The following is a 19,997-nucleotide window of genomic DNA, read 5'->3' as shown; positions in this document are numbered from 1 at the left end:
AGGGGGAAAAGAAGAGAGAGGACATCTGTAATACTTTCAACAATAAGTATTTTAAAAATATATTTATTCTGGAAAAACAATTTTTTTGTTTTCAAGTGCCTGCTGCTGCCTGCATTGTCTTCTTTTGCTCTGAGTGCCTCTGTCATAACCCATTTATTTTGGTTCTTTCATGTAGAGAGGCCTTGAAATGTCTGCTTTGTGGCTGTTTTGCTCAGACTGAAGTAAATGACTTATTCTCCGGAGTCCTGCCTGTAACATTTAAACTTGGTTTCCATTATTCAGGGAGCTGTGTTGCAAGAGGGAAGTCTGAGGATTGGCCTAGGCCTCTTGCTGTTTTTGTAGCATTTTTCAGCCCAATTTCTGTTATATGTCCCCCATGGATGCTCCTCTCCGAAGATTGCTGGTTCCTTCCATTCCCGGGCCTTTCAGGGTTCTGGCAGCATACTGACTCCCTCCCTAACCCCATTGGCTTAGGTGTTAGCTTTCTCTTATCAGTTAAGTCATTTTCTACTCTTTGCCAGTCTGTTTTCCATCTTACAGAATTTTGTTCACATTTCATCTGCCCTAATTACTTTTTTTATTCCTTATGTCCTTGTGGGGTCTTTTAGTTCCTTTCTTGTCATTTTAATTGATTTTTGAATTAAATGACTATGTTCAGGTGATAAATGACTATTTTCAGTTCATCATATTTAATTGGAAATTCTGCAAAAATTTGTTTTCCTATTACTATAACATCAATGTATAAACATACATGTATATCCCCTCTTCCCTCCACTCCTGCAAAAAAGAGTTACATTATACATAATGTTATGCTGTTTGCTTTTAAAATATTTTTTTTTTTTTTTGACTTCAGAGAGTAAGGGAGAGAGGAAAACATTGATGAGAATCATCAATCAGCTGCTTCCTTCACACCCCCTACTGGGGATGTAGCCTGAAACCTGGGCATGTGCCATGACCAGGTAACAATCCAACAACCTCTTGGTACATGGGTCGATGCTCAACCACTGGGCCATACCAGCCAGGCAAGAAATGTTTTTTAAAAATCACATTTTGTATTATTTATAAATTATAGATGTAAAAAAAAAAAAATCCTATGTAACTTAGCCTATTGTATTCATTTAGACTATTAAAGTCCTTCTGGTGTTTGTTGATTTGGTTTTGTTGTTTTTATTGCATAGCACTCCCACCAAAGGCATAGAGAACAAAGCTTTTGATCGCAACACGGAATCGCTCTTTGAAGAACTGTCTTCAGCTGGCTCAGGCCTAATCGGAGATGTGGACGAAGGAGCAGATTTACTAGGTATGATGGCTTATCTGAAGAAGTAGCATATTGTTTTTAAAATATATTTTTTATAGTAAGAAATTTTAACACTTGATTTTTCTGAGATTTCTGTTTCAGCTCTATGGGAAATGTAATCATTTTAGAATTTGTCATTGAAGAACACCTGGTTTGAAAAAGAATATAATGCATTTTGGCTCTTTCACTATTTATTGGTGACCTTTGCCAAATAGATCAGCCACTCTGGGGCTTAGTTTCTTTGGGTATTAAAGGAGAAGGTTGGATTCCGTTTCAGGGGTTGGCCAAATCCAGCTCACCTATGTGTATGAAGAAAGTTTTCTTGGAACACCTTCACACTCATTTGTTTATTCATTGTCTGTAGTTGCCTTTGCATTACAATAGGGGACCTAAGTAGTCTGCAACCAAGATCATATGGCTTAAACGCCTAAAACATTCACCATCTGGCCGTGTACAGAAAAGTTTGCCAACTCCTGCTCTAGGTGATCTTTAAAGTCCCTTCCAGTAATAATTACATGATTATAACCCATGTGAAGTAGTTTTGGTGTATATCTTCAAACCTGACAGAAATTGAAAATCTCATAGTATTAAACATCTATGCCTCTGTGTTAAATTATTGATTACCAGTTATATCCTTGAGAGTTGGAAGTATTTTCTGAAGGAAACATAAGTTCTGTATAAACAGAGCTCTCAGTCTATCTAGTAAGAGAGATTGAAAGTATAAAAATAAAAGTGTTCTGTGTTAGACATAGACTCCCACTGTTAAAATCCAAGGAAAATAACGGGAGTAATTGAACGAGTTTGCATTTCTCAAGGGAGGACTAAAGGATTAATTCATAAAGAATACTCCATTTTTACATTTAAATTTATGGTTTAATTTTAGTTAACATTGAATTATGCATGAAAAGTTCTTTAAGATTTGATTGGTTTAAGAAACTGATTCCTTGGCAAAATTCAAGGTGTAAAAAATGCTAGAAAGAATTTTGGAATGTTTAAATTTATATTCAAATTTATATAGAGTAAATTTCATTCTTTTTGGTGAATATTTTTAGTTTTGACAAATGCATAGATTTATGTAATGACTACCAGAATCATAAAAATCATACCAAAAATGTCCTTCTGCTGCCCCATTGAATTTAACTAGAATGAGAACTTTTTTTAAAAATTGTTTTAAGAGTTAAGAAGCTGCGTAATACTTAGAAATAATTGTGGTCTTTTAAATCAAATATTTTCTGAAAGCTTTCATCTTTAAGTCAGATAATTAAAACATAATAAATAGATTAAAAGCAAAATCCTGACACTGGGGCTTCCTTTCCACTTCAAAAAGGAGAAATAGTCCATAAACTATCTTCTCTCTTTTGCAGATATTGGTATATTTCTAGAAAGCTTCAGATTAGGAGATTTAAAAATATTATCATAAGCCGAAACTGGTTTGGCTCATTGGATAGAGCATCGGCCTGTGGATTGAAAGGTCCCAGGTTCTATTCCGGTCAAGGGCATGTACCTTGGTTGCGGGCACATCCCCAGTAGGGGGTGTGCAAGAGGCAGCTGATTTATGTTTCTCTCTCATTGATGTTTCTAACTCTCTATCCTTCTCTTCCTCTCTGTAAAAACTCAATAAAATATATTAATAAAATAAAATAAAAAATAAAAATATTATCATAAGTGTAGCAACTTGTGCCTACACGAACACTTTTTGATCAATAATGATAAATAAAATTTCCAAGGCACATATTTGTTCATGGCTTCTCTTCTGTGCAGTTCAGTGACAGCTACTGAGGCCTAGTACTCGCTAAATGGAATAAAGCTAAACTAACAAAAATGGTTTCCCAAGGTTCGTTAATGGCCCAGGGTTAAGTGAGTACATGGCCCATTTATATAACTCATTATTCATTTGTCTAGTTACCCTATTATTATAAAACTCTCTAGTTTTAAGCTATAAAGTTTTTTGTAATCATATATGTGCTTAATTTACTTTTTTTCTGATTTTAATAATTTAAAAGAGAGAACCATCCCTCACGTTTTGTCCTTTATCTTGATTGGTATCTCATCCCCTGACTTTATTTTTATTGACCTGTTTCTCCATTCACTGTAGTCACGTATTTCCCATAGCCACCCTCTAGAACTTGGAAATTACACATTCATACATCCTTCTTTTGGGATTTTCTGTATTTTCTACTTCTCCGTCTTTACTAACTTCTTTATGCTATTATTGAAACATGTTCAGTTCTTGACTATTAAAGATAAAAACACTGCCCTCCTCTGACTCTCTAGCTTTAGTTGCTACCACCACTGCCACTGACTCTTCTCCCATTTCTAGTCACACTTTTATACAGCGATATCAGTGAAGTGTCTGCTATGTGCTTGGGACAGCTCTGGATGCCATGCTACATCAGTGAACAAAAAAGGCTTCTTAGAAGTGTGGCTGCTTTTAGCAGAAGTCCCACTTGCATCTCAGTCAGCTGCAGTCTGAATGGTTTTCTCCCCACCCTTGCCTTGCCTTGCCCTAGACAGCCTCTTGTTTGCTGTGTCCAATGGTTCCTTCTCCGTTATTTCACATGACTTCTCATACAGCATTTGTCTTTAAAACTGTCTTTGCTGGCTTTCTGGAATAGCAGGCTGCCCTGCGCTCTCTTCAATCTTCTCTGCAGGCCCTCCTTCTCTGCCCATCTTTCAGCCGCCAGTATGCCTGCCCCAGGCTACTGCTTTGTTTGGGAAGTCCCATTGCTGTTGTTTCTTGACTTTCATGGCTGATTGTTCCAAAGTTTTCATCTCCATCTAAGATCTTTCTGTAGAGCCCAGACTGTTACTTTCAAACCGCCCATAGACTGTTCAGAGGTGATTTGTAGAGCTTTACACTTGATATGCCTACAGCCCAGTTCATCATCATCTTTATTGTCCTGTCCCCAAGGCTCTTCTTGTACCAACTTGTACTAACTCAGTGAATGAGCCACCTCACCATCCACTCAGGTCTCCATTCTAGATCTCTCCCTATCTTACAACCAATCGCAAATAATTGTTTCCTTTCTTTAAAAAACACACAACTGTTATCTGCCTCTATTTGGGCTCTGCTTAAATGGAACATCCTCCCTAGGAATTCTACCTTGATCCTATGTTAAATCTTAGTCCTCACTGAAATTATATATATATAATATATATTAAACAACTATATATATATATATAGAGAGAGTTGTTTAATGTTTTAAACTAAATACTTAATTTAATTTGAAATATATTTTCATAGCACTGCGTTTTATTTTTTATGCCACTCTTCATATTTTACTGTGAATTTTTTTATGTACCTGGTACCTTTCTTCTTGAGTAGACAATGAGCTCAATGTGGCCAAGACAGCTGTGTCTTTTGCTCATTGTCGAGTCTTCCCTACATTGCACAGCAGCTAAGTGAATGCATTCCTAAATGTTTAACAGTTTAGTTTCATGTCTGACTCTGTGAGTCTTCATCTTTTGGAGTTAAAACTCTTTTCCTGAAGAAATCAGTGTACTTTTGGGGAAATGCCTGTACAGAACTGGATAAAATTGTGTGCACTTTCTCAAGAGGTTAATAGATAAACTGGAAACCCATTTATGGACTCAACCTGAGACTCAAAGGTAAAATCAAATGAGGTGTCTGTGATTTTGAAAACTACCAGGGAGTTTTTTTGCTTGTTTTAGTAGGTAAGGTTTCCAAATATGCCTAGACCTAAGTTTATGCTTGGTTGAAGTCTTGAATAGAAATGGAACCACTTCGAGTTAAATTTTTCTTTTGGTTATGAGTTACTGTTTATTTATATATTTCAAAATAAAAATCTTGAACAATTTTTTTGATGTTATATTAAATTTATACACTAGATTTTAAGAGAATTCTTCATTAGGAATGTGTAAACTTTAGGGCCTACCTTATAGGACTTGATTCCCATATAATACATAATTTGATTTTTCATATTTATAATATTTATACTTTATTGTGTTTTGTCAATGGTTTCTACACATCTTTTCAATTTTATTGTCTCCTCTCATTTTGAAGTAAATGAGTGGAGATCTTGCTTTCTGAAAAACAATCTAATTGAAGTTCTCTTTCATTTTTCTCTTGGGCTGCTTACCCAGGAGAATATTCTGGTGTGTATGCTTTTAAATACTTTAATGTACTGCTTTTTAAGCAAGGTGTTCTTGGCTGCTGTTCTCATTTAATGCTTTCTCATCATTTTTTTTCTGCTCAGCTATTTTTTGTGCCCTACACATAATTTCAGCTTTTATGCTTATCTCCCTGTAGGCTTGAGAGTTTATAGCAAACAAGGTCATTATATAAACTTCTTAAAATAAGTCTAAACTTTATTTCTCCTGACTCTATAGATTTATTGAAAAGTTAATATTAGTGTTTAAATATTTTCACATATCTTGCCAAAATTCATTTTGGATTGGAATGTAGAAACTTTTTTAGGTTTTCTTTATTTTCAGTTTTTGGAAAATACATAGATAATTAAACACTATTTTTGATATTTAATTCTTCATGGTGGTAGTATTTTGGTCTTTGAGAATATTTGAGATAATTATAATATGGACAAAATATGAGTCCATATATAAACATTGAATTTTTAGCATTGCGAGGTTGGTTTTATATTAAATTATCTTTAAGTCATTTGAAGTATTACCTTAAAAAAAAAAAAAGGGACATGTTAACTCTTTTACATAGTTTTCTTTAGATATATTTTCTTCCTCTTTGGCTGTGTTATGAGTATTGCTTCTCCCATTGTATATAATTTTCTAACGTTAGCTTAGGGTAAGTAAGCACTGAGTTTGGGTTTTTCTTTGCTTTTTTAATTTGTTTGTTTTTGTGACTTTGAGATACATTCCCTACTGTGTTCTTTTATTTCTTCTGTTTCTTATGAGTAATAAATTAGTTTTCTTCTTCTTAAAGATAACTACATTGGATCTTGCATTGAGTGCTCTCTACCTGCCTACTTAGAGGACTCACCAAATTACTAAACACGGTTCTGTAAAGTGACAACTGAACGTTCTCATTAACATTAACACTTTGAAGCAAACGTATATTATTGATCTGAGGTTTTCAATCTAATTATACTCAATTTTATTATGTAACAGAATTGGTAAAGCATTTATTTTTAGTTCTAACCTACTATCTGAGCATCCTTATGAATGAAGGAAGTCATTGTAATTTCTGTTCTTTTGCACATCATTATGCATTAAATCATGGCATTGTGATTCCAGATGGTTTTCATATCATGCATAAAACTTTACATATAACCGTCTATTTTCATGTTGTTTCTTATACAAAACGTTTCTTGTTCTTTGTTTTTGCTTTACATGGAATGCATGGGCTTTAAGAACATAATTTCTTTGGTAAGGTTTCATCTGCATTGGGGTTTCGTCTTTCTTTGGCCTTGTTTCTTCCTGTTCTCTATGAATAAGGTCTAATTTTTCAGCAAAAGCCTAAAATACCAGCCTATGATTTGGAAAAGACTTCTGATCCATGTTAATGCTATTCCTTTTTCTCCCCCCAAATGCTGCTACATTTTGTAATGTTTGGCAGAAGAGTCTTGATCCTTTTGAAATATTTTGAGAAAATACAGACTAATGTTTATAAAGAATTAACTAGCAAAGTCTTTAGCATTATTTTGTAATGGAAAATTATAATTTTATAATACACTCAAGTAGATATATCAATATAAATTATAGGCAAAATGAGATTACTAAAGATAAAATTTACAAAATTTGGAACGATAGCTTATAGTTACATAATTTTTGATAAATTTATTTTCAAAGTTTTTATCCTTTTTTTTTTTTTTTTTTTTTTTTTTTTTTTTTTTTTTTTTTTTTTTGCCTAGGAATGGGTCGTGAAGTTGAGAATCTTATATTAGAAAATACACAACTGTTGGAAACCAAGTAAGTATATATAGAATTTTAATAAGGGAAAGATGTTGAATTTTGTTCTTGTCTAAGGCAATGACATTTCTCCATTTTAACATAGCACTAATGCAGTCTTACTACCCCATCTTATTCTCCTCTGTGTATGGGTTTGTGTGTATACACACACGTCATGGAACCTAATTTCACGGATAGGTAGTTTTCGTAGCTCAGTTTGTTTGCAGAGATTTTTATTTTTCCACTATGCAGTTTATCCAGGCTTCCTGTTAATATTTCTGCAGAAATGTTTTGCTCTATACCCAGCTCACCTATTTTGAGTTTCCACTATAGTTGTAGGTTCTCAGGTACAGTCTGTGGGTCTTAGGCCCTCAAGCACATTGGCGTCTTGTTTAGTGGGGTGGGTCCTGAGTCATGTGAAAAACATCGGGCTACATTGTTAATTTGTTGTGTCAGCAACGTTGGAACATTTGTGTATATCCAAAACAGACGGAATATATAACGAACTCCTACGCCCACTGAAGCCAAAAGGAAAATAGATCGCAGATTTTTTTTTTCTAGTGCATACTTTTTTCTCATTAATTATTAAAGGTAGATATAAGAATTAATTTTACTTTATTGACTAGGTAATATCTTCAGAACTTATTAACAACAATACTCTTATGGATGCTACATTTATCCACAAACGACATCAGGTAGAATGCCTTTGAAGTACTCAGTTATTCAGCTCTACAATTGTGTATACTTCAGTCTGCAAAAGAATAAGCTGAAGGATGGGAAGAATATTTATTTGTAACGATGCACTTGAAATGTGTTTCTCAGAAATGCTTTGAATGTGGTGAAGAATGATTTGATAGCAAAAGTGGATGAGCTGACCTGTGAGAAAGATGTGCTGCAAGGGGAGTTGGAGGCTGTGAAACAAGCCAAATTGAAGCTGGAGGAAAAGAACAAAGAACTGGAGGAAGAGCTGAGGAAGTAAGTTTTCTCTGTGTTACTCTAAACCTAACAGTCTTAGCCAGTGAGCCTCCACCCGTTGTAAGGATAGCCTGAGTCCGATGCCATCACCTTCTCAAACCAGGAAGGACCAGGCGCTGCCTGGGAGGCTCAGGCGCCAACTGAGTGCCTCTGCTGTGGGCAGGCCCCCCACTTACTGAATATTAGCGTTTTTGTATTTGTCACGATGTGAAAAAAAGTTAAAACAACTATTCAAACATTGCTAATAAGGAAATTAGAAACATCCTTTGCTTTCACCCCACCTTTTTTTTTAAATATATTTTATTGATTTTGTACAGAGAGGAAGGGAGAGAGATAGAGAGTTAGAAACATCGATGAGAGAGAGTCATCGATCAGCTGCCTCTTGCACACCCCCTACTGGGGATGTGCCCGCAACCAAGGTACATGCCCTTGACCGGAATCGAACCCGGGACCTTTCAGTCCCCAAGCCGACGCTCTATCCATTGAGCCAAACCGGTTTCGGCTCACCCCACCTTTTTTAATACGTAATTTCCCTCTCCACAACACCCCCCCCCCCCCCCCCCCCACAGTGCTCTAGTCATGTTGTCCTAAATAAAGGCAGCTAAATAAAGACGCTGTTTGGAAACAAAAAATAATCATTTAGTGGTGGTTAAAATTTGTTGCCTACTCTTTCATCTTTAAAAAGGTGAACTCAACTCACATAACATGTTTTGTGTTTTCCTGCCAGAGCTCGTGCAGAAGCTGAAGATGCAAGGCAAAAAGCAAAAGATGACGATGATGTAGGTTTACATTTTGGGGGCTTTTTTTCTTATCACAGTTTTGTATTGGCGGGAAGTCTTACTAATTAAACTTTGGATAGAGTATTATAAAGAGTTTTAAAAAAAGCCAGAAGGCATGTCTGTGGTCAGGAGTTGGGTAGCTTCTGCTCCCACGCGGTGTCCATATACAGTCCTAGAGCTGCATGTGACGTGCTTCTCCTCCCCCTGCAGCTCTCTGCTCTGACCTGCATGTTGAGGCTCATGGACCCACAGGGACATTTTGAGTCTTTGGTTTTGTTTGGCTACAAATTTTCACTTAGAAATATGAAAAATTAATAATAAATATTGTTTAATAGCATTAAACATTAAAAAGATGAAGGGAAGAGAGTGGGTGGAGATGGGGGTGGTAAATGATGAGGGGACAAAATGAAATCTAGCATTTAATACTAGGTCCCTAGCCCAAAATGTCATCAACATATCTCAATACGAAAATATAAATATGAGCTTCTTCCCAATATTAGCATACTAGGCTATCTGTTGGTAGCTATTTTATCATTCCTGTAACAGGTGCTTGCTACTTGAGCTTCAGACTTGAGCTATATGGGTGTCCTGGGCAGAATAATTAGTTGGTGCCCCTTCAATCTCTTATTTGTTTTTTTTAATACAATATTTGATACATAAAATATATGTGTAACATAAATAAGTTATGGATAGTAACTTAACATTATAATTAACATTATGAACCCAACCAATGCTAACCAACTGAGCTACCCAGCCAGGGCCAACAATTAACTTTTTTGGTTAGAATTTAAAATACACTATTTTTTGTTTCTTTTATGTTCAAACATCCGTATTTATATTTGGAAATTGTCTACTTTTTTTTGTTAATAAGTAATTATTTATATCTCTTTATTGGTTTTATTTTTATAAGGTCATTTTAAGTGATCCATTAGATTAGAAATTAAGGAATGTTTAAAAGCTTGAAGATTTCCTTATGTCTGAGGTAATACCAAAACAGGTACAGGCTCTGAGTGACCCGTAGTCTTTCTTTCGTTCCAGAGTGACATTCCCACCGCCCAGAGGAAGCGGTTTACTAGAGTAGAGATGGCCCGAGTTCTCATGGAGAGAAACCAGTATAAAGAGAGGCTGATGGAGCTCCAGGAAGCCGTTCGATGGACAGAGATGATTCGGTTTGTATGAGAAGTATCTCTGGTGTTTTTCTAGTTTTGTTTTTTGTTTGTTTTTAGCTTTTCCTAGAAATTCCTTCATTCAGAATTAAGAACTCTTCCTTTGGGGATCCAAGCCCCTTGCTCTCTTTACTAGGAGAAACTTTCAAAAGTAACACTTGGAATTGGCAACAGCATGTGATTAAAATGGGCGTCTCTTGGGCCAGTAAAGGGCTCTTGGAGAATGTTCCTAACCTCTTACACACAATTGTTATTTCTTAGGAATGGTTCATTTCTCGGGAGAATATAGAAATTGACACTACTTTTGCAGTAATGTCAGGAAATACAAGCATTTCTTATGCCAATAAGAAACGGTCATTTTTACTCAGTGTCTCCCTGTAAAATGGTCTTGTTGAATTTTATTTCCCTTTTCGACTTCTATTGATGTCTTTGTCAGTTGGATCTTAAATCTCACCTCTAATGCTGCCATCTAATGGTCAGATTAGCAGTTACAGTATTCCTTTAATTTAGGAGGAGCTCATGAAAAGTTGTAGTCATCCCCTAATTTGCCCACATTTTAGAGTTTGGACTATTACATCAGATTTACCAGTAATAGTACACACATACACGTTCTTTTAAAGTCTATGAACATATTTTCTTGTCTCCAACTTTTATTGTCCTATGATTATATCATGCATTTAGTAGTTCTTTGGTCCTTGTTCTTAGACAGCTAGAACACTTTACTGATAACACATTCTTTTCTCTTTTTTTTAATGTAGAGCATCAAGAGAAAATCCAGCCATGCAGGAAAAAAAAAGGTCAAGCATCTGGCAGTTGTAAGTATCTAAAAACACATAAATATATTAGATAGCACTTTGAGACAAGATTACAGTCAAAATTTATTTTCAAGAATGATTTGGTATCTCCTCCCTTCCTCCGTTCCTCCTTCCCTTCCTTTCTGCCTACATTTCTTAAATTTGGGATATGTAGCTAAACTGGACTTTTTCTTTTTGATATGTAGTGTGCCACCTCGGTAAGGCTGTTCTTGAGGACAAAAATATTGCTGTCGTAAGCCACATCATTTTGGTTATGCATTTGATGGAATCCTCTGCTAAGTTAAATTCAATAACAGAACTATTCAGAGTGGATAATTACCTGGATCTCCATTAATAAATGGCTGCTTCACTGGTGCTTCACTGGTTGTGTGATTGTACAAAACTTTGCAAAGCGAAGATTAGAAATTAAGAGTTTGTGGGGTTTGAGTAGTGTATGTTGGTTTTGGACTTGAATTATGTTCATGCTAGAAGTACTGTGTGTTTAGTGAGCTTAATACTTAACCCTTTTTGGTGAATCTCCTATTTAATAGAACTATTGGTCTTTCTGAGTGGGTGTCAAAATAGTTATTTAAGTTGTGTGATAAGAAAATGTGTGTTTAAAATGGTAATGTATGTTCTAGTCTTTATTGCGACTGTTTTTAGAACTGGTTACTGGCTTCTGTTTAAGCTATGATGCCACAACCTTCCTCTTTAACAGCCACTCTCACGTGGCACCAAGCCGGAGCTGGCTAAAGGGGCCATCTTCTTTTATGTCTTTATTATGAGCAGTTCCTGGTATTTCAGAGCGGCTTCCTTTCATTATGGGAATTGCTAATTAAAGAGCAGGGATCTGCCAGGCTCAGCATAGTTTCTCTTTCCTGAATGTCTGCATTTGGCTGTGAGTTACTGCTAAGGCTGCACTGTGTGACCACATTTTTTTTTTGCTAGTTTTTAACTCATTGCCTTGTAAAGGCACTCTGGAATTTGTGGAAATGATGGATCGTTTTTTTACAATACATGTAATACATATATAGACATACACATACTCACTTTTTTCTTTTTAGTTTTAGCCGACTTTTTAGCTCCTCAAGTAACACTACTAAGAAACCCGAACCACCTGTTAATCTGAAGTATAACGCACCCACCTCTCACGTTACTCCTTCTGTCAAGAAAAGAAGCAGCACCTTATCTCAGCTCCCTGGGGATAAGTCCAAAGCCTTTGACTTCCTTAGTGAAGAGTAAGTATTTTCCAGACTAGTGGTTATGCCCTCAATAAGTCAACAGTTCTGATATTCTCACCACTTAACACTCAGCTGTAAAGTTTTAGATAAATCTATATATAAACTTTGTCTGAAACTTGGCTATTGTAAGTAAGTTATTTATAGTCAATACACTTTAGGAATATTACGTCTGTTTTCATAAAGAGAAGGAAATTTTTAATGTCTCCTTTTTCTGGTATGACAGCATTGATAAATACTAACTGAAATGCTAAAGGCTTATATTACTTTCCTTTAGTGTCAGAAGGACTTGGTTTTTCAGCCTGACTCTGCTTCTCATTAGGTGTACGTGAACTTGGTACACGAACCTCTTAGTGCCCCAGTTTCGCTGCCAGTGAAATGACTATGGTAACCTATCTCAGACATGTTAGGATTAAATTATATAGGTTGTAGTATCTGTAAAGTGTCTGATACACAGGGAGATTTGTTAATTATAAGAAACCAAGCAAGTCTCCTCACAAAAATTAAAGTGGCCCAGAGAAAGATAAATTATTTTCATGGTATTTTACTGCACAGCTCTAAGCTTACCAAGTCAGTTTGCATATTTGTCCTCTGGAACAAGTAAATGGAATCCAGAAGTTAACCTGTTATCTTCCTAAGAAGATATTGATTTATTGGTCTTGAGTCACTCCTATCTAGCACATTTCCTGCATTAGAAAATTCTCAGTATATATTTGTTGAATGAACCAAAAAAATGAGGAAGCAAAAATATTTAAGAATCTTTCCTTTCATATAGCTAAAATCTGAAACCTGACAGAAATAATGATCTATACTAATAAAAGGGTAATATGCAAATTGGTCAGGACACCCTCACAGTAACCACTGAACAAAAGGCTGCATGGGGCAACTAGGCCAGCAGGGGGGCAGTTGGCGGCAGCCAGGCCAGCAGAGAGGGGCAGTGAAGGGTGACCAGGCCAGCAGAGGAGGGCAGTGAAGGGAGACCAGGCCAGCAGGGGGGTGCAATTGGGGGTGATCAAGTCCGTGGGTGTGGGAAATCAGTTGGGGAACCACCAGGCCAGCATGGGGGGGGGGGGGGCAGTTAGGGGTAATTAGGCCTGCAGGCAGAGGTGGTTAGGGGTGATCAGGCTGGCGGGGGGGCATTTAGCAGTAATCAGGCAGGCAGACAAATGAGCAGTTAGGAGCCAGTGGTCCCAGGTTGTGAGAGGGATGTCCAACTGCTGATTTAGGCCCAATCCCCGAGATCAGGACTAACCTGGCAGTCAGACATCCCCCGACAGGTCCCTGATGGGAGAAGGTGCAGGCTGGGCTGAGGGAGAACCCCCTCCCCCCATGCATGAATTTTGTACACCGGGCCACTAGTTCAATATAATACCCCGTTTCTCCAAAAATAAGACAGTATCTTATATTATTTTTTTCTCCCAAAGATGTGCTAGATCTTATTTTCAGGGGATGTCTTATTTTTCCATGCACTAGGTCTTATTTTAGGAGGATGTCTTATTTTCGGGGAAACACGGTAGGCTGCTTACTAACCTGTTAAACTTGGACAATTTTTTCACTGCATAACTTGAAAAAACCAGCTATGGTATAACACTTTTTAAGGAGAAATCTTAGTCTGAAGTAAACCAATCTGAAATCATGTAAATTTTGTATTGTTATTTTTACTCTTTTTAGCAAGAGAGCTGTATATAATCACTTAACTTTAAAAGGAATGTCCTTTCCTTTTAGAACTGAAGCTAGTTTAGCCTCACGCAGAGAACAAAAGAGAGAGCAGTATCGTCAGGTGAAGGCACACGTTCAGAAGGAGGATGGAAGAGTGCAGGCTTTCGGCTGGAGCCTGCCTCAGAAGTACAAACAGGTAACGTGGGAGCGGCGTAAGGGCATCTAGTGGGAAATGCCGGGGACACGAAAGAACCGAAAACCACACCCCGAACCCGCTCATTTCAAACTGTGTGCACTTGGCATCCATTGAGAGAAGTGTTGGAGGTAGTGGTTTCCAGGCTGTTTTCCACCCTAGAGCTCAAAAGAAATGTTTCTGAGTCTAAGGAGGGAGACAGGTCAACAGAGGTGGCCAAGTGCATGAACTTACGTACCCAGCTGTGTTTTAATATTTGAAGATTTTATTTTTTGAAAAATAGCATCTATTGTTTAAACGTTTTAAGAAGCCATTGGCATGGAGCCTTTCAAACACTTGACTTAAAACTCAGTTCAGGTGTTCAGGAACTTTACCTGTCTACTCCATATTGCCTATTCCCCCAAAAACTCAGCACATGCTCATACACACACACACACACACACACACACACACACACACACACTCTCCCTCCATCCCCCACATACGTGAATCAGTCTGTCTTCTGATATTTCATAGCATCTTATTTATTTTGCCTAATTGCCACTTAATTTTTTTTTTGTCTTTCAAATAAGAATTATAAGGCTAATTCACGTGTCTTTCTCTTCCCTCCCAAATTATTAGGTAACCAATGGTCAAGGGGAAAATAAGATGAAAAATTTACCTGTGCCTGTCTGCCTCAGGCCTCTAGATGAAAAAGACACATCAATGAAGGTAAATAAATTTTGAATTTAAAGGAGCTACTTAAAATCTGGGTGGATTTTTTTTTTCTAAACAAAATTGTTAAATCCTACTTTTGGTGATCAGATTTTTTATTTTGTAATTTTAGACTGGGATACTTTGAATATTAAAGACCTATATTTATAATCATTAGAATTTTAAAGAAAATGTGAAAAATACTAAACATTTTTAGAGAAAAAGTGAGTTAATACCTTTTATTTTTGAACTCCAAAAGCTGTGGTGTGCTGTTGGAGTCAATTTATCTGGTGGGAAGACCAGAGATGGCGGTTCTGTTGTTGGAGCGAGTGTATTTTACAAGGATGTTGCTGGTTTGGATGCAGAAGGCAGTCAGCAGCGGAGTGCGTCTCAGAGTAGTTTAGACAAGCTCGATCAGGAACTGAAGGTAAGTGTGTGCACAAACACCTGTCTCCTGGTGCCTGAGACTAATAGTTTAGCTTTTTGGTCCAAAACTTACTTCTGGGTTTAACTTCTAGTTGGGATTACCATGCCCTTGCTTCTTCTTCACAGTCAGTTTGAGGTATATGTTACACTCAATAAAGTATATACTTGAAATGTTTATAGTCCAGAGATTGGACAGATGTGCGCAAGTATGTAATAACTGTGACAGTTGAGATTTTATCACTAATCTGCTTTACCTCTTAGTTCTTATGTGCTGATTAATGTGGAAAGACAGCTGTATTTTCAGCCTTCCAAATAATCGGGAAATAAACTTGAAATAGTGTTGCTTTTGACTGTTTGCAAGGGCATAGCTTTCTGACTGCACATATATAATGTTAAATATTAATTTCTTTACTTTGCTTCTGCAGGAACAGCAGAAGGAGTTAAAAAATCAAGAAGAATTATCTAGTCTAGTCTGGATCTGTACTAGTACTCATGCAGCTACAAAAGTGATTATTATTGATGCTGTTCAACCAGGCAACATCTTAGACAGTTTCACTGTTTGCAACTCGCACGTCCTGTGTATAGCAAGTGTGCCAGGTAAGAGTGAGCTGTGCCCCGTCTGCCTCCTTTGCAGGCCCTGATTTGACTGGAGACATAGTCATTCACCCCTTCAAGGAGTTGTGTTCTACTTAGGAAGACCAAAAATAAGCTGGGAACAAATGACTAAACCTGATATTTTCAGACGGTGTGAAGAAAATAAAATAGTGCTAATATTAGATGATGACTGGAAGGCAGAACCCAAGGGATTGTTTAGATTTACTCGTAAGGGAAAGCTTTCTAAAGTTTTAGATTAAATCTTATATGATGTTAAATACATTGGTTTAAAAATGAAATAGGTTTGTGATCTATCTACCCAGTGGAATATTACATAAAAAGGAATGAAATTTTCATACATGCTGCAACATGGATTAACCTTAGAAACATTAAGCTAAGTAAAATAAATAGGACACAGAGGAGAAATATTATATGATCCCACTTATGTGAGCTATCTGGACAAGGCAAATTCAAGAAAACAAAGTTGATTACCAAGGGCAGGCAGGGGTGGTGTTGGGGAACCAAATTATTATTTAATTAGTACAGATTTTCTGTTTGGGGTGATGGGAGAGTTTTAGACATGGATAGTTTTGATGACTGTACAGTATTATAAATGCCATTTGCATTGTACATTTAAAAATGCTGAAGGTGGTTTAGCTCAGTGGATAGAGCATTGCCCTGCAGACTCCAGGGTCCCCAGTTCAATTCCGGTCAAGGGCACATGTCTGGGTTGCAAGCTCGGTCCCCAGTGGTGGGCGTGCAGGAGACAGCCAATGATTCCCTCTCATCATTGATGTTTCTATCTCTTTCCCTTCCTTTCTGAAATCAATAAAAATATTTTTAAAAGTTTAAGGTGGCAAATTTTATTCATATGTGTGTATTTGACTACAATAAAAAATGTTAATGAGACAAATAAAAACAGCTTTCTAAATTAAAAAAAAGAGGTTTATCTTTATATTGCAAATGCTTAGTTTTTAAATGTGTTACTAATACTTAAGGCACTGTGTACATTTAGGTTGATTAATTTTTTTTTTTTAAAATATATTTTATTGATTTTGTACAGAGAGGAAGGGAGAGAGATAGAGAGTTAGAAACATTGATGAGAGAGAGTCATCAATCAGCTGCCTCCTGCACACCCCCCACTGGGGATATGCCTGCAACCAAGGTACATGCCCTTGACCGGAATCGAACCCGGGACCCTTCAGTCCCCAAGCCGACGCTCTATCCATTGAGCCAAGCCGGTCCCGGCTAGGTTGATTAATTTTTAATAGTGGTAGGCAGAAGTCCATATTTCAAATAATGAGTATAATTTACATACATTTAGATTTCATTGGTTTTAACCTCATTAGTTGGCTGCCTAGGAGCTCATATTAAGAGCAGAAGCATAATTTCTGACATGTTCATGTTTTCTTTTGCTAGCGTTACTAGAAGTATTATCTTAAAATTTTAAGTTGCTTTCCATTTTGTTTTAACATGTTTTTAAAGGTTAGTTTAAAAACATGTTAAAACTATCTTGGCAGTACCTATTTGTCTTTACCTATACACTCTTATTTAAAACCCATAGTTGCTTTTATGGAGAAAAAGCTAGTTATGAGTTTACTTAGCATTAAAAGAAGGTTTATCCTGTGTTTTAGGAGCACGAGAAACAGACTACCCAGCAGGAGAAGAGCTTTCAGAATCTGGCCAGGTAGACAAAGCGTCTTTATCTGGCAGCATGACAAGCAATAGCTCAGCAGAGACAGACAGCCTGCTGGGAGGCATCACGGTGGTCGGTTGTTCTGCAGAAGGTGTGACAACAGGTGCCACTCCCCCCAGTACCAACAGTGCTTCTCCAGTGACAGAAAAAGCGCCAGGTAAAGCATCCCCCTCACCTGCCATCTGTACAGCACCGGAGCCTGCTCCCGAGGCCTCACAAGGGACTTAATGGAGATCTTAAAGTAACAAGAATGAAAGAACATAGAAGAAGATGCTGTAGTGATTGTTAAATGAAATTATTAATTCTCAATGTCAGGATATTTTGCAGAGTGGGTAGGTGGAGTGGAATTCTGTAGCAAGGGTTTGTACAAGGAAGTTATTGGTAGAAAAGTTCTACCTCAGAATGGTTAGCTGTTTTATTTATTTTTTAGAAAAGGAAGCGGAAAGTAGTGAGACTGATGAAAATGTTCCAACGGCAGAAGAAGCAACTGAAGCCACAGAAGGCAACGCAGGGTCCGCTGAAGACAGCACGGACGTCTCCCAGACGGGCGTGTACACAGAGCACGTCTTCACAGACCCTCTGGGAGTGCAGATCCCGGAAGACCTCTCACCAGTGTGTCAGTCAAGGTATTCCAACGTCAATAACTCAGGAAACCACATCAGTGCATACACAAAAGGAACCAAAAGAAACTCAAACAGCCAAAATATTCCCACTAATTGGTATTGTTGTGGCAGACTTAGGTGCTATAACTTATTCCCACTCTGTCATTTATTCCTTCCTCTTCATTGTCTCTGGATACCTCACCCAACCCCCATTTGCTTTCTTTTCCTTCCAGTTTATGAAAAAAAATCTTATCTGTAAAATATATTAGTCAGATTTTTTCTGGTCATTTTCTCCTCCAGAATGATTTTTAAAAAATTGTATTCACTGTCTTCCATTCTATTAATAATTCTTGCTATTTTCATCCCCACCCCTATTCTCACTCCCACTCTAGTCAGCAGTGAAATTGGCCATTGTTTCAATTTCCCAAGTGGGCTTGGATGACCTTTCTGAATTTAGTTCTCTGGCAAACATTTTATTAAAAGACAATTTGTTTTAGGCTCTTTCTGTAAAAGGTTGGTTAATCTAGGTCGATTTCGTGAATTCTTTAATTTTCTTTCTTGCCTACTCTAGGTCTTGCAGATACGGTTTTATCTAAACTGGATGTTTTTTTTGCAATTTAATATTTTTCCTCTTAGTATATAGAACAATTAAATACCTTAACATTTAATTGTCAGTTTAAGAATAAAGTCATGCCCTGGCTGGTGACTCAGTTGGGCATCAACCTGTGCACTGAAAGGTTGCCAGTTTGACTTCCAGGCAGGACACATGCTGGGATGTGGGCTTGATCCATGGTAGTGGGTATGCGGGAGGCAGCAGATCGATGCTTACATCAATGTTTCTTTCTCTCTCTCTCTCTCCTTCCCCCTCTCTAAAAGTCAATTTAAGAAGAGAATAGTCATCTTTTTAGAATTAGTACATTTATTTGTGTTGAATTTTATAATCCAGTTATATCTCTTTATTATATATGTGGCAATCTAAAAGAAAGAAGGCTTGGGAGTAAATGCAAGCTTATTAATTTATTTTAGAAAATTCTTTATATTTTACCCTCCTTTCTGTGTATGTGTGTGGTTTTTAAAACAAATCATCCCTTCCTCTTTTCTCCTTTAAGAAGAAACTGATAAAGTTCAAAGTAACTATAAGGAATAGGCATAATTATAGTCTGGGTATTAACTGCTATATTTCATTACCATTTCTTAACTCCATGTTTGCAACTTGGTCCTCCTAATATGTTAATTTAAAAAAAAATATTTTATTGATTTTGTACAGCAAGGAAGGGAGAGAGATAGAGAGTTAGAAACATCGATGAGAGATAGACATCGATCAGTTGCTTCTTGCACACCCCCTACTGGGGATATGCTCGCAACCAAGGTACATGCCCTTGACCGGAATCGAACCCGGGACCTTTCAGTCCCCAAGCCGATGCTCTATCCATTGAGCCAAACCGGTCTTGGCCTAATATGTTAATTTTCTTCTGGTACAATTGTTGAAATATTTAACGTAAGCATTTAACTTTGGCTTTTCTGGAATTTTAGTGTTTGATTTTTATTTTTAACTGTACACTAAAGTATAGAAATGACCAATCCCTGAAAACTAACTGAGCACACTCAGCTTTTTTTCCTTTTGCCCCACCTTTCCCAGTAATGACTCAGATGCATATAAAGATCAAATATCAGTGTTGCCAAATGAACAAGACCTGGCGAGAGAAGAAGCCCAGAAAATGAGTAGCCTTTTACCAACTATGTGGCTAGGCGCTCAGAATGGCTGGTAAGTGCCAACTCTTTCAATATCAGGTATCTTCAGTCTTTTACCTTTGCTTTAGAAACTAAAGATATGTAAAATGTGGTACACATGAGTATAAACAAAAAGTACACGTTAAAGAATTTTACATACACATAAATTGTAAGGTTATATTGCAACACTCTCATAAACTGGACTTGCATTGGTAAATCACATGTTTCTCTGTCATGGTGTCCCCTTTATATAATATTCTTGGAAGAAGAGGTT

The 19,997-nt window shown here is 37.0% G+C and overlaps 1 protein-coding gene across 5 annotated transcripts in view; it reads left to right on the top strand.

The window, feature by feature from the left end:
• SPAG9 (sperm associated antigen 9) overlaps window positions 1–19,997 on the top strand; it is a 95,199-nt gene that overhangs the window by 57,954 nt on the left and 17,248 nt on the right. For all 5 annotated transcript variants that reach the window (XM_084863388.1, XM_084863389.1, XM_084863392.1 and 2 more), the window contains 14 exons: window positions 1,179–1,300; window positions 7,141–7,198; window positions 8,000–8,152; window positions 8,880–8,931; window positions 9,970–10,100; window positions 10,856–10,912; window positions 11,956–12,129; window positions 13,855–13,984; window positions 14,603–14,692; window positions 14,934–15,101; window positions 15,526–15,697; window positions 17,329–17,547; window positions 17,821–18,016; window positions 19,632–19,757. In XM_084863388.1, the coding sequence (XP_084719514.1) occupies window positions 1,179–1,300; window positions 7,141–7,198; window positions 8,000–8,152; window positions 8,880–8,931; window positions 9,970–10,100; window positions 10,856–10,912; window positions 11,956–12,129; window positions 13,855–13,984; window positions 14,603–14,692; window positions 14,934–15,101; window positions 15,526–15,697; window positions 17,329–17,547; window positions 17,821–18,016; window positions 19,632–19,757 (1,848 nt within the window). The remainder of the gene's footprint in view (window positions 1–1,178; window positions 1,301–7,140; window positions 7,199–7,999; window positions 8,153–8,879; window positions 8,932–9,969; window positions 10,101–10,855; window positions 10,913–11,955; window positions 12,130–13,854; window positions 13,985–14,602; window positions 14,693–14,933; window positions 15,102–15,525; window positions 15,698–17,328; window positions 17,548–17,820; window positions 18,017–19,631; window positions 19,758–19,997) is intronic.

Source organism: Pipistrellus hanaki, assembly GCF_964339955.1.
Source record: "Pipistrellus hanaki genome assembly, chromosome: 16".
Classification (NCBI taxonomy): Eukaryota; Metazoa; Chordata; class Mammalia; order Chiroptera; family Vespertilionidae; genus Pipistrellus; species Pipistrellus hanaki.
Note: the sequence above shows the minus strand (reverse complement) of the source record. Positions and strands in the feature narration are given on the sequence as shown.